General features: G+C 36.8%; 1 protein-coding gene and 1 pseudogene across 2 annotated transcripts in view; both read left to right on the top strand.

The window, feature by feature from the left end:
- The first annotated feature begins 6,154 nt into the window (after nt 1-6,154).
- On the top strand, nt 6,155-6,731 carry LOC114105332 (ADP-ribosylation factor-like protein 4A; annotated as a pseudogene).
- A 3,230-nt stretch (nt 6,732-9,961) lies between these two features.
- The window catches only part of Pde4dip (phosphodiesterase 4D interacting protein), a 217,112-nt gene continuing 212,377 nt past the window's right edge, over nt 9,962-14,696 (top strand). For both annotated transcript variants that reach the window (XM_071618121.1, XM_071618119.1), the window contains exon 1: nt 9,962-10,191. In XM_071618121.1, coding sequence (XP_071474222.1) covers nt 9,962-10,191 — 230 coding nt within the window. The remainder of the gene's footprint in view (nt 10,192-14,696) is intronic.

Below are 14,696 nucleotides of genomic sequence, written 5' to 3'. Positions count from 1 at the left end.
AGATCCATATGCATTCCTGCTCTTGGATTCTATAAGATACTCTTGTTTCTTTTTATTAATAATCCCTTTTTTTATTTTTGTCTTGTTATATGTTTCAGCTACTTTGTGATGTTTCTGTTACAACCAAAAAAATTTAATACAGAAATGCAGAGTCAACCCGGACAAACCCCATTTTGGAACAACACTCATACTTGAACTTAAAAAAAAAAATTCCTTTTTTAGTTGTAGTTGGACACAATATCTTTATGTGGTGCTGAGGATGGAACCCAGGGCCTCCCACTTGCTAGGCGAGCGCTCTACTGCTGAGCCACAATCCCAGCCCCATACTTGAACTTCCTATGTCTCTGTTTTATTTATTTATTTATTTATTTTTATTGGTTGTTCAAAACATTACGAAGCTCTTGACATATCATATTTCATACATTAGATTCAAGTGGGTTATGTCTGTTTTAAAACACACTAGATGATTTTTGGTATCCCTCAGACACACTGAAATTATTATTCCTGAGGGCTAAGTAGCCTTCAGGAGAAAATTAGAATTATCTCTGTTAGACCTTAGGAACTCTGGAATCTGAGTGGCTTTTACTTGTGACTTGATTGCTATCATCTCATTCACATGCAGGTATTGCCTTCAACTCCTGCGCCCTTTGATCCTTTGAGTAATACAGTATGGTATAATAATGGCTAACTCTGTGATCTGGTAAAAGGAAGGTCTTCAACTAATTTACACTTAAAAAAAAAAAGAATAGCCACAAACATTTGTTCAAAATATTACAATTTATAAAGCTCATGTATAGTATACTTTTTGAATAAAATTTGATCACAATCTTCTGAAATGAGTAAAATTCAAGAACTTTGGGGTTTGTAAAATTTCTAGGAGAGAAAGAAAAGGAAACCATATCTACAGCTGCTAGCAGATTCTGGAAATTTATAAAAAATGTGTAATTCACACATCAAAATCAATATTAAGCTGCTAAAATAGGATACGATTTTTTTTTTTTTTTTTTTTGGATAATGGCAGAATCAGAAAGTTGCAGAATTTTTTTACAACTGGGATCAAAGAAAGTAATAGAGGCATCCGTTCATTCTTAATTCCCAAATGCCTAATTATATGTCAGACACTGAACTAGTAATAAAGATGCATAAATAATAGTCCCATTAACTTCTGTCCCGTATCCACCCACAGACGAAACACTGCTGCCGAGGGAAAGAATTCTGCAGGTAAATGGCAACTCCTGTTTGAATTTAAAAATTATATAAATGGAAAAAGCATTTCTCAGGAGATGGTACTCTTGATAAACAAAATAGCTACTGTATCTGAAAAGATATCCGGTCGTATGCACCAGTATGGCTCACTATTTCAAAAATTTAAAACTTAGAGATTACTACATAGCTGCTAACCTGAGCCTCACACGCTTTAGACCCCACCTCCTGCCTTCACTGCCTGCGAACCCGCTTAATACTCTGCCCTCTGCGGTTCTCCCCGCCCCCTCCCGCCCCCAGTTCTGATTGGTCATTTTTTCCGTGCCAGTCATTTTCAAAAGCTCCGCCTTCAGGCATGGCCATTGGTTATTTCTACGGGGTCCGGAACGGCCCCGCCTCCAGACACTATAGGCACTGGCCCGGATGGAAGCTGAGAAGCAGCGCCCCACGTGCATCGACGGGCTCTGTACTGGTGGTTAAATACTAATTATTTTGAAATGCCATTCCTTCTGACCTCCCTAAGGTGGGAGCTCCGTGAAGGTAGGAACGTGTTGGAAGGGAAGGGAAAGAAGAAAGGAACATAGTGTGCATTATGTCAGGTGAAAGCCACTGTTTAAAATAATTACTGCTTTAGAAAGCCTATTTTAAATACTGAGCGATAGCGAAACTTTGCCTGTTAGAAGAAACTGTCTTATAAAACTGCTAATTTCATGGTGTCTGTCTGGTTGTTTTGCTGTGTCAGGAAAGCAGGCAGAGAGCTGGCTCAGCTGGTCTATCCCTTGGAGTTTGGGATGGTGTGAGTTGAGAAAGATAGTTGGTAGATTTGAAAAGCAATTTTTTTTTTCCCTACAAGGCTTAAAACTCGTCCAAGACAGAAAAAAATAATTATTTGCTATTCCCAAGGGTATACCTGGAACCTAGCAAAAATTTTCAGTGTTATGGAAATAAATGAATAAATGGTGTGTCTCAGGGATTGAAAATACTCACTGGTTGTATACTGCACAATTTGCAGTTCTGTACTTAAGAAGACATATTCATAACCTATTTCTTTCGTTATTTTAATTAGTTATTAAATATTTACTGCTCAACTATTGTGGGTAATACCAGGCACCAGAATACAAAGAGGTGAATACAAAGCATGATGTTTGCTGGTAGAGTTTACATTCCACTTGACTCTGTCTCTCTTCCATTACCTCTAACCCACCTCCAACCCTATTGCTTTCCCAGTTTTCAGTCTGGATTAAAACAACCTTGGAGGGTGAATTTCTTTTCCCTGATGATCCATTCTGATTGCCCTTTACACCTGCAGCTCTACTCCTTTTCTATGGAATCTAAGTGGATTTAGTTATTTCTAGAAGCCATTATAATTTCCTGATCATGATACCTAAACACCATAATCCCAAATGTTGGCATCTTAAAAACTTGAAATCCTTAAAGTCTAACATTCCTCAAATTACAATCCTCAGGATTAACATCCTGAATGTGGAAATCCCTAAAGCCCCAAATCCATAAAGTGGTGATTCTCATGGTGGGAAAGCTATATAAAGGGGGACAGAAAGCCAAATTCTAAGGAAGGCATTGACCACACAATGTGGCAATGATGAAAACTTTAGTTCAAAAATGCATTATTTTTCTCCATTGGAATTATTTAGATTTAGGTTGTCCATCAAAGAATTTCAGATGGCCACAGTTATAAAGAGGATATACACAATTACCAACCATAGTGATGTACATTTTTAAAATTTGCTTTTTGACCTATTTATGAATATGATTCATTTTCTCATAACTGTCCTATGTATAAGACTATTCTAATTTACCAAAATGTTTATGTTTACAAAAATATGAATGTTATTATTGCTGATTTTACCTAGTGGCCTGTGCATATTTTTGTATGCTTTCTAAATAAATTCCCTTTTAAGAATGTAAATAAATATCTCTTTATTTTTGGTGCCCCATATATGCTAAGCATGCACTCTATTACTAAGCTGCAACCATAGCCTGAAAAAAAATGTCTTTTAAAAGAAAATTTGAATTAGTTATTCTGGAATTACAGTTTTGGGATTTTGGTCTTTGGTGTTTAATAATTGGGATTATGGTCCAAACTGTTACTCACTATGATTTTATTTTATTTTATTTTTTTGCAGAAGATTCATTTATTTATTTTTTTTTTACTCACTATGATTTTAAAGAGTTTATTGCTAGGTCATTATAGTCAGACCTATTAATCTGCATTTTCCCTTTGTGTCCTCCTTATTTCTGGCACTCAGAGGCTGATTTGACTGTGAGCTCTATTCAATGACATAATTTCCACATTCTCTCTTTTTAAAAAAAAAATATTTATTCTAACTAGGTATATATTACACCAGAATGTATTTTGATTCATTGTATACAAATGCATCACAACATTTCATTTCTGTGGATATAGTGTTCCACCATATGTGCAGTCATACATGTACGTAGGGTAATGATGTCCATCTCATTCTACCATCTTTCCTGCCCCCATACCCCCTTCCTTCCCCTCTCTCCCCTTTGCCCAATCAAAGTTCCTCCATTTTTCCATGCCCTCCTGCATTATGGATCAGCATCCACTTATCAGAGAGAACATTCGGCCTTTGGTTTTTGGCTTACTTCGTGCAGCATTATAGTCTCCAACTCCATTCATTTACCTGCAAATGCCATAATTTTATTCTCTTTTAATGCTGAGTAATATTCCATTGTGTATATATACCACAGTTTCTTTATCCATTCATCCATTGAAAGGCATCTAGGTTGCTTTCACAGTTTAGCTATTGTGAGTAGAGCTGCTTTAAATATTGATGTGGCTGTGTTACTATAGTATACTGATTTTAAGTCCTTTGGGTATAGACCAAGGAGTGGGATAGCTGGATCAAATGGTGGTTCCATTCCAAGTTTTCTAAGGAATCTCCATTCTGCATTTCAGAGTGGTTGCACCAATTTGCAGTCCTACCAGCAATGTATGAGTGTGTCTTTCCCCCCACATCCTCGCCAACACTTATTGTTGTTTGTATTCTTGATAACTGCCATTCTGATTGGTGTGAGATGAAATCTTAGAGTAGTTTTGATTTGCATTTCTCTAATTATTAGAGATATTGAATATTTTTTCATATTCTCTTTTGTGTGGACATTTCCAGCCTTTGGCATGACAACTCACACCACTGTCTAATGCTGTGGAATTGCTTAGACCTCTGAAACCTGTTTTATGAAGTCTCCTTTGTTTCATATAAAGAATTGTCTTCAGCAAATTTCTGAATTGAAACAGCTTCTATGGTTTCTGAGAGATATTGGTGTTTTTTTTCTACATGAGGTTTGCTAAAATTCTGGAGTCTAAGGGGTCCATGTTTTTTATCATTTTTAGAAAATTCTTTGTCTTTATTTCTTTAAATACTGCTTCTATACCATTTGCTCCCCTCTCCTTCAGGAACTAAAATTACACTGTGTGCCATTAGCCTGTTGTATTCTCTTGATTTTCTCTCTCCTTTAGTTTGTTTACCTGCCTTCCAGCTCACTAATCCTGACTTCTGCTGTACTGAGACTGTTGTGAAATACCCACAATGGGTTCTAATTTCCTGTTATTGTAATTTTTAGTTTTAGAATATCCATCTGATATTTTAAATTCCAATTCTATATTTTCATACAGTTATTTATTTATTTATTATGTGGTGCTGAGGATCAAACCCAGTGCCTCACATGTGCTAGGCAAGCACACTACCACTGAGCTACAACCCCAGCCCTTGAGTTCTATATTGAGGCAAATTATCCATCTTTTTACCTTTGTCCATCTTTTCCATTGTTTTCTTATACTTAGTAAGCTTAGTTGTTTAAAGTTCCTGTGAACCCTAGTATCTGGTTCTGACTCTATTAGCACTTTTTTCTTAGTGTTTAGTGATTTGGATTTGAATTTTAGCCTGGTCCATTATTTTATATTGGATTTGGACATTGTGTTTGAAAAATTTGTTAGGCTCTGGATAATGTTTTCTACCTCTAAAAAGTTAATCTTTCTTCTATTTTTTTTCTTCAATGCTGGGGATCAAACCCAGGACCTTGCCCATGTTAGGCAAGCACTCCACTTCTGAGCTACATTCCCATCCCTAGTTTTCTTCTGGAATGTAGAGGAGTACTGGAAGGTTATTTTGACCTTGTAAAACCTTGGTTTTAAGCTTTGTTTTTAAGCTTTCTTATATTTAAATATTATATTGCCTTAATTCCAAAGTTCTGATCCTTTTGGGCCCTGGATGTCTCTATACCTTGTATAGGCTTGAAGTCCCATCTTCTGTTGGGTGCTGAAATCATTACTTGGTTCCTTAGACTCTATAAACTATGTTTTCTAGTGGATTTTTGGATTTTGTTTTGTGCATACTAAGTTTAGGAACTGATTTTGTTGTCAAAGTAAGCCACTATATTGATCAGAGTTTCTATCTACATTAATGAACTCCTTTTCTGCAGTTTCCTCCTCTTTTGGTGTTTGCCCTCAATCCTAGCCATTTTGGCAGCCCTAAACTTTGACCTTTTTACTCCTCAGCTTAGAAATATTGCTGCCTTTTACTTAGCTGTTATTCTTTTGCTCTTAGTTTTGAAAATTCTCTCAGGATAGAAATCCTAGGGAACACTGTGCTCATGTAGTATCTTTTAAGGGATCATACATTTAAATCCTGTGTGTTTTGGCAACTCTTCAATGCCTTCCAAGAGTTGTTCATGTAAACTTTATATATAAGCCCTATGTTAGAGGTTTCTAGTGCAGCAACTGCTAGAACTGCATGGAGGTCTAAGCTGGATGGATGTGTGGTACATTCCCCCTGCAAGGAAATACTTGCCCGGTGCTTTCTCATTTGTACCTGGACTCCATTTTAGATCTTGTAGCGGAATCACCTAAGAAGAGAAATTCCACATGAGAAAAAGCGTTTAAATCTGGAACACTTATTTGCAGCTGGAAATGGGAAATGGACTATCAGACTAGACTTTTATTCTTCATTTTAGTCCTTTCTCATTGTTATTCTGGTTTTGGACTGGGTTGGAAAGACAACTGTTTTATACAGGCTGCAATTCAATGAATTTGTAAATATTGTACCTACCTAAGGATTTATCACTGAGAAAATTGAGGTAATCTTGGAAAATTCTAAAACAGTCACTTTCCACTCTGGGGATGTTGGTAGTCAGGAGAAATGAAGAACACCATGAAAGTCATATGCCAGACGCACAGAGGGCATTTGTTGCTATGGACTCCATTAATGTTGAAAGGATTGAAAAAGCTGAAAACAGAATTTCAGAAAATAACAGGGATATTAGAAAATCAAGGAACCCCTGTATTTACAGTTGCTAGCAAATAAGACCCAAGGAACTCACTGTCTCTCATAGAAATTGAAAAATGGTTAGCAAGCTCATAAATTCCTTGGCATTTGCAGCCTAATGGTGCAATCATAGGAGAGGGACGAAGAGCAAGACTTGAGAAACTATACAACATGATAATTAAAAGAAGAAAAATGTTGCGGCAACAGAAAAAGAAAAGATGAATAGCAATACCTATAACATTTGTGTAGAGTAGGTTTTCGCTGGTCTGATTTTGGTAAATGAAGAGTGTCTATAGCTTGCTTTGCTTGGATGCTATTATGTTTTGTTGAACAATCAGATGCCCAACTCATTTGCCTTGTGGAAGATGAGTAAATGCAGTGCTTCTTAGAGTTATCTCTTCTCCATACCCCACAAATATATTGGTCTTACCATTTTGGGACACCAAGCAAGGATAGTAAATTGACCAGAAAATAGTTGTGGAAGTTTGACCTGAAGTTAGTAAAATAAAACGTTGACGAGTGTCTGTTTGTGTTTATATCTTTTGGGGGAAGCCTTTGCAAAGAAATTGCATGCAAGGCTTTGTATGTTAAGATAAAATGCTAATGAATGCATACTTAAGGTATACATACACATTATATGTGTGTACACATTTACACAGTTACATTGATCACACTGGGACAGGGAGGAAGTATTTCCTTTTTTAAATTTTGGCCAAGTGATTTTTTTTTTAAAGGGAGGGAGGGAGGGAGGGGGAGAGAGAGAGAGAGAGAGAGAGAGCGAGCGAGCGAGAGGGAGGGAGGGAGGGAGAGAGAGAATTTTTTAATATTTATTTTTCAGTTTTTGGTGGACACAACATTTTTATTTTATGTTTATGTGGTGCTGAGGATCAAACCCAGCGCCCCGCGCATGCCAGGCGAGCGCGTTACACTTGAGCCACATCCCCAGCCCAAGTGATTTTTTTTTGATCGCATGATAATTAGTTTTTTTTGTAGTTGTAGATGGACAGAATGCCTTTATTTTTTGTATATGGTGCTAAGGATCAAACCCAGTACCTTGTATATGCTAGGCAAGTGCTATGCCTCTGAGCTATAGTCACAACCCTGGCCAAGTGATTTTTGACATTTTCTGGAATCAAATACTGTAATGCTCTCTCTTAATTCTAGACAGTTAATTCAGTCTAACTTTAATAAGGGATTTGAGGTAAAAAATAAACCTTATATAAAGTTTATATATTGTACATATAGTTATTTATTATTAATTATTTTTCATATTTTATTCCACTCCCTTTCTCCATAGTGGGAAGGTTAAATTGATACATGCTATTCCATCTTGACTAGAGTTGGAAATCTCATATTTCATAGCTTTTGGGTTTGCTTTTTGTAGTTTAAGATGGCATATTATTTTCAAATTACAGAGAACCAATCCTTTTAATTTGGATATTAAATAAAATCTATCACTTGTCTGTGGGTAAGGCCAAAGTTTGAGTCTCTGAAATCTAAGGCTGTGGACAAAATTTAGGTATTTTATACATCTAGAGTCATGTAATAGGATTACTCTCAGCTTATGTGCAGATAAACCACATAAATCCAAGAATTTGGCTCTACCACTCAGACCACTGGGCATAAATGCACAGGTACAGACAATACCATTTATACAGGTTAAGTGGAATTGGAGTTGTGCAATATGGTGTCCTTAATGCCAGTTTCTTTTTTGGCCTTTGAACTGGATTCCTTTGGAAAACACCAACAACCACCGCCAAAACTACTTGGGGCTGGGATGTAGTTCAGTGGTAGAGCACTTGCCTGTATGCATGAGGCCCTAACTTCAATCCTAGCACCACAAAAAAAATAAAAATTAAAAAATAATAAAGCTACCAAACTATGTGGGACAACTGATCCAGCACTGCCTTGCTATGCCAAGTGTGAAATTCACCAGGACTTGTGGAAGAACAGCTTCAGTTAAGCAATAAGAGTAGAAGCATTATTGCAGTGCATTAGGAAGTAAAGAATATGAAGTCAGGAAGTATGGACATCAAATGAGTGTACTGTATCTAAGAAAATTGGATGTAAAAGGAAGTGAGAGGCTAGAGACTTTATTTTAGGGATGAGGAAACAACATATGTTTATGGACTGGAGATGGACCTAATGAAGAAGGAAAGGTAGAAGATATAAGGACAAGAAGAGATAATTAAGAATTTCCTTGTCAAGCAATAAGATGAATAGCCCAGATAAGATAGATTGGAAAAAGGATAAGGAGAAAGATACAGATTAAGTTAAGAAGTTTGAAAGAATAATGAGGTATTTGATAATTCATTCTCTGAAGTCAACTGGAATCATTATGGGAAGGACTAAAGATAAAGAAGTTGAATTAGAGACAGGATGAACCAGAGATAAATCTCTGACAACATACAGGCTTGGGGCTGGGGCAGCTGGATGGATGATAGTGCTGGGGTTAAAAAATAGAGGACCAAGCCAGCAGATTTGGGAGGAAAGATGAGTTAGAATGAGTTCCACTTTGTTCACATTGAGTTCATCAACAATAATGGTAATTGTCTTTGAATCTTAAGACCATGGTATACAACTTCAAAGATAAACCTTGTTCCCTTATAGGCCTGGTGCCTGTGTAGACCATTTTAGTGGAAAATAGTTTCAGCTTTACTGGAGACTTAAGGAGTCGCTGTTCTTCAGAGACATATGTAGAATGAAAGAAATGGGCTTTTACAATGAACATTTAGTGGAGGATTTTTTAACCTATGATTTTTTTTTTAAAGATGAAAACACTTGAATTAGTGGACAACAAAATACATATATATATTTTACTATGAATTTTTAATGAAAAATGGCAATCTGTTCAGGAGCACATTTTTGCAGTATCTAAAAGGAAAGTTCAAAGGAAAAGCAGATTTTAGGAGAGAGGGCAAGGAGGAAAGAGGAAGCAAAGAGGATAGCCAACAGACTGGAGCAGTGATTCTAAGGAGCTAATAACAGGTAAAATGAATACAGAGGGTAACTGAGTTAGCGTGAGGACAAAAAGGGGAAATATTGAGAAAAGGATTGAGAACAGGAGAAACGTATTCGAGGTTAGAAACTGAGAAGGTGACATTGGAGTGCACAGAAAGGCAGGAGTGGGGTCTAGAAATGAAAAACAAACAAACAAACAAACAAAAAAAACTACAGGTTGAAGTAGGGAATAAAGAAAGAAAGGGGAGATGATAGGGAATGAAGGGAAAAGGAGGTGTTTGTAGAAGAAGGACCAAGCCATCTATCTGGGCGGAGCAGTAGGCTGAGCAGCCTCAGAGGAGGCTGGGTCTGACCACATTTCCTCCAGCACATTGGCAGCTGAAGTGAAAGCTCATGCATGCTCAGAGGATGCACCTGGGCAGTCCGGGAAGGCTAGAAAAGCCCAGCAAGGACTACTAACTAGCACTGGTGTGGCCAGGGCCGGGAAATCCATGAAGAGGACAGACAACGGGTCCTGCTGTCGCCAATGCGACTGTGGCTGCTGCCGCCGGGCGTCTCGCCGGACTCACCACACGCCTCACTGGTTTGGGGACGCGGTGCGAGTCTCACAGTCCCTGCGGCAGCACCCCAGCCGGGAAAGACGACGCCCGGAGCCGGTCGGGAGCTGGGCAGTGGCTGCAGAGGAGGAAGAAGCAGCCTCTGTGGGCGCCCCTTGGATGAGGTGAGGGCGTGGGCAGCTCCTGCCGCTGGAGCCGGGGAAGCAGAGGACCGCGCCCTGGCGTGCGGTGAGCTGGGCTGGAGAACTGCGGGGCCGGAGGTCCCAACTCCTGGGAGAGGTTGGCGCCCAGTGACAGTCTCTTCAGTGAGGGTGGAGGGCACCGGTGGTAATCAGGGTCCGCGGTGATAGGAGGACAGTGGTGAGTTCCTAGAAAAAAAAAGAAGTGGCGCTGGTTTGTACCCGAGAAAGCTCGGGAAACCCTGCTCTTACCCTAAGGTCTTCGCTTGATTTGATCTGCTGCTCTGATGGTGGTGAGGTTGAAGGCTGTGCTTGTTGGACTGAGGCAAAGGAGAGATGAACACAGGGCTCAAAGCCGTGCTAGGATGGAAACGTTAGGGATAATCACAGAAGATAAAGGATCAGGAAATGTGCTCGAATTGCCTTTTCTTTCCTTACGCCTCTTCTTTTTTGGATATTTATCTTAGATGTAGACAACTGGGTGGTATTGGTGACGGTTCTTTTTTTCCAGGCTAGCTACCTTTTCCCCTGCAGAGCTGGAGCCTGCCTGTTGGCCGATGTGCAGGACAAGCTTCACCTAAACCCAGTCCTTTCCTCTCTTCTGGCCTGGAAGACTGACAGATTAAGCCCAATTTTCTTCATGTAGCAGCAGCAAGATGAAAATCTGTCATGCGTAAGATTTCCTGGAGAAGAGACAGATTGTGAAACAAACACATTCTTGTCATAGATTGTTTATCTTTTTCTTTCATGGGAAGCCTGTACTGTAAATCAAGCCACAAAACAGTAATGTTTTCAGTCTGTAAACTGCTATTAACTAAATGGGATCTTTAAAAAATTACTTCATTTCTTTAGGCCTCAATTTCCTATGCAAAAAATTGAGATTTGGATTAAAAAGAGTATTAACTATAAAACTAAATATTAATTGGATTAGTATTTTATGGTCAGGATTCTGCTGTAGTTGTGAACTAGAGTCCTTAGTTTATTTAAAAAACAAAACAAAACTTGATTGTTTTATTCATCACACCACCCACTGTCCATACAAGAAAATGGAGTCAAAGACATTCAGTTAACAGTGCTTAAAGGAATCGCATTTCTATTAAGGAATTCATAATTAATAACTGCTCTTAAGAGTAAGAAAGCAAGAAATATTCATTATTTGATTTTTTAAAAAATTACATGAAAATTTAACCCAAATATAATTAATTACTTTAAAAAATGTGTCTGTGGGATAGTGAATATTTTTTCATGAACTACTTTGAAATTTTTTAAAAGCTTGGAATAAAAAAATTAATATGTCTATATCTATACCTATATCTATAATTTCAAGGCTTCTTGAGCATTTTACATATTCTAAGTTAATTTTTTATCTGGAAAGAAATATTAATACTGAAAAATTATAAAATAGATCATCTTCTTCTTATAAAGGTATAATTTTTCTCATTATCCTTGGAATCAAAACTTTATGTGTTTAAATTTTGATTCTCTAAATTGTGGTTTTGTTTGTTTTTGTGGTGCTGAGAATCAAACCTGGGGCCACATATGCTAGGCAAGCACTCTACCATAGAGCTACATTCCCAGCCCTGTGGTTTAATTATGAAAATTGGAAGCAAATATTCATTGTTTCTTAAATAGTTACTCATCTGACAAACTACCTCTACATTCATCTTAGTTGATGTAATGATAAATCTTGAAATGTTTAATTTGAGAATTCCTGAAAAATTTTAAACAGTTTTAGAAACTACACAGAAGTGTTGCTACTCTGGCCTTCATTTAAAAATCAATTCTATATTAGCTATAAACTTCTAATGCTATATTAGGTATAGCATTAGAAGTTTAATGAATATTAGAAGCTTGTGCATAGGAAATCATGTTTTGGTATAATTTTCTAAATCTCAAATCACCTAAAAAATTTAAGAAAGCAGCTTTGCATATTATCCAGATTCAATTTACTTGTGTTAATTATTGAGCATTGATGGTGGTAGCTGATACAATACTTAATACAAAATTACCCTCAGGTAGCTCAGAATCTACATTTCTAAACTACACTGATGTATCCATAGTATGGAGTAAGTTCTGTAACAGAAAAATGAATTAAGGAAATAAAAATAAATTTTAAAAGTATCTCTCCTGGGAAAGCTGGCCAATTGTGTCTCAAGAGGCCATAAAAAGTATCATTCTTTTGGAAAACGTCAAAATTGGTGTTAAAACTTCAGTCTGTTTCTTAAACTGATAAACTCACAGAATTACTATATAAACTCAGAATTATTAATTTATAATAAGGTTTTTTTAATGTTAGGAGGCTAGTTTTTTTCTTATTCCAGTTAAGTCTCATCATATATGCCATATTAGGAAGCCAAATTATAACCAAGAAGTTGTGAGATTTGCATTTACTGCAAGATAAATTAATCAGTGGATTCTAATTTTTAGAAAATTTGATAGCTTCAAATAGTATTAAAGAACTTCCCTGGGAAGTGAGTGTCCATTGATTCTCAGCCTTCCTTCTTATGTACCCAGTTTTTTTTAATATCTCTGACATGTAAGTATTTAAGTGAGTTTATTGTCTATTTGGTTTGGGAAATTTTATGTCTATTTCAAGTGTCTGAACATTTCTATGAATCAGTTGGTCTTAATTGTAAAATTTAAATTCCAAATGGCAAGTGTCTTAGCCTGTGTTGTGCTGCTATATATTGCATAATATCTGTTACTGGATAATTGATAAAGAACAGAGATGTATTTCCTGTGGTTCTGAAGGCTCAAAAGTCCAAGATCAAGGGGCTGGCATCTGGCGAGGGCCTTCTTACTGCAACATTATACAGCAGAAGATGGATGGGCAAGAGAGCACTTGAGAGAGAAAACAGGCAAGAAGGGCCAAACTTGTTTTTATAACAAACCCACTCTCGTGTTAACTAATTTACTCTCGACATTAATTCATTCGTAACAGGAGAACCCTCATGGCCTATTCACCTCTTATTAGGCCCCACCTTCAACATTCTTGCTCTGGGGATTAAATACATGCACTTTGAAAGATCATTCAAACCATAGCACCAACTTCATTATCTTTAGGTAAAGTTCATGACAGGGTAGGGCAGTGGGATTGGAGGGCTGTATTACAGAACTTGCATGCTGGCAGGATGCAAGTTAATTGCACCTACATAGAGTGCAAACAGGCAGTAGTGTGTTAGATATTTATTCAGAAACTGGTTGAATTAGAATTGAAAGTAAAAACTAATTCAGATGAAAGGGATAACTAATATTTATCCATAGGAACTTTGGGAGAGGGCAGGGGATTAGCAAGGATGGTGAAATGTGATGGACATCATTATCCAAAGTACATGTATGAAGACACGAATTGGTGTCAATATACTTTATATACAACCAGAGATATGAAATATTGTTCTATATGTGTAGTAAGAATTGTAATGCGTTCCGCTGTCATTTTTTAAAAAATTGATAAAAAGTTAAAATTAAAAAATTAAAATTATCATTTTAAGAGTTTAAAGGCAAATGCTGATTTTTTTCCACAAGAAAAAATGCTTCAAGAAACCTATTCTGAAAGAAAAGAATTTTGAAAATTTGAAACTAAGCATTCTATTCTCTTAACAAGTTACTGTGATTCATATGATATTTGTAACATCATGCTTTTTAATATTTATTATTTTAGTTGGACACAATACCTTTGTTCCATTCATTTATTTTTATGTGGTGCTGAGGATTGAACCCAGGGCCCTGTGTGTGCTAGGCAAGCACTGTACCAACTGTACCACTGAGCCACAATCCCAGCCCTGTAATAGCATACTTTTTATTTAAGTTTGTTTAGAAACTTACCACAAGAAGACTTATAAAAATTGCAGTTTTTAACTATTGGAACTCAATATATAGTTAGTTTTAGTGATGTCTGCATTATTTAAGATCAGTGAAACAAATCATACACAGTCCAGTCAGTGGACTTACATTTAGTAGTTCAAACTATTTTATGTATTATCTATAATTTACATGTAAGTATCCTATTTGACTGAGATGGCAATTATTAGGATAACTGAAATTCTGAGCCAGTATTTTTTTTTTTTTAGAGAGAGAGAGAGAGAGAGAGAGACTATTTTAATATTTATTTTTTTTAGTTTTCGGCAAACACAACATCTTTGTTTGTATGTGGTGCTGAGGATCGGACCCGGGCTACATGCTTGCCAGGCGAGCGTGCTACCGCTTGAGCCACATCCCCAGCCCAAGCCAGTATTTTTTTTAAATCCAAAAGCAAACTAAAATTTACTAGATACAGAAGCTCTCAATAGTTGCCATTCTCCTTTTTTTTTTCCCTAGACTCAGACTGTATTTTAAATTGTGCAACAAAACAAAGCAAAACAAAACAGCTTTGATTTGTGCTATCACATTTTTACCTTTATTATTCTCAGTTTACTATAAATGATACCTAAATTCTAAAGAGCCTAGTTATACTAATATAACCTTAAAGAAAAGTAAAAGAGTGAGAATTT

This window comes from Marmota flaviventris, chromosome 10 (genome assembly GCF_047511675.1).
Source record: "Marmota flaviventris isolate mMarFla1 chromosome 10, mMarFla1.hap1, whole genome shotgun sequence".
Classification (NCBI taxonomy): Eukaryota; Metazoa; Chordata; class Mammalia; order Rodentia; family Sciuridae; genus Marmota; species Marmota flaviventris.
The sequence above is the reverse complement of the archived record's forward strand: the minus strand, read 5'-3'. Positions and strand labels throughout refer to the sequence as shown.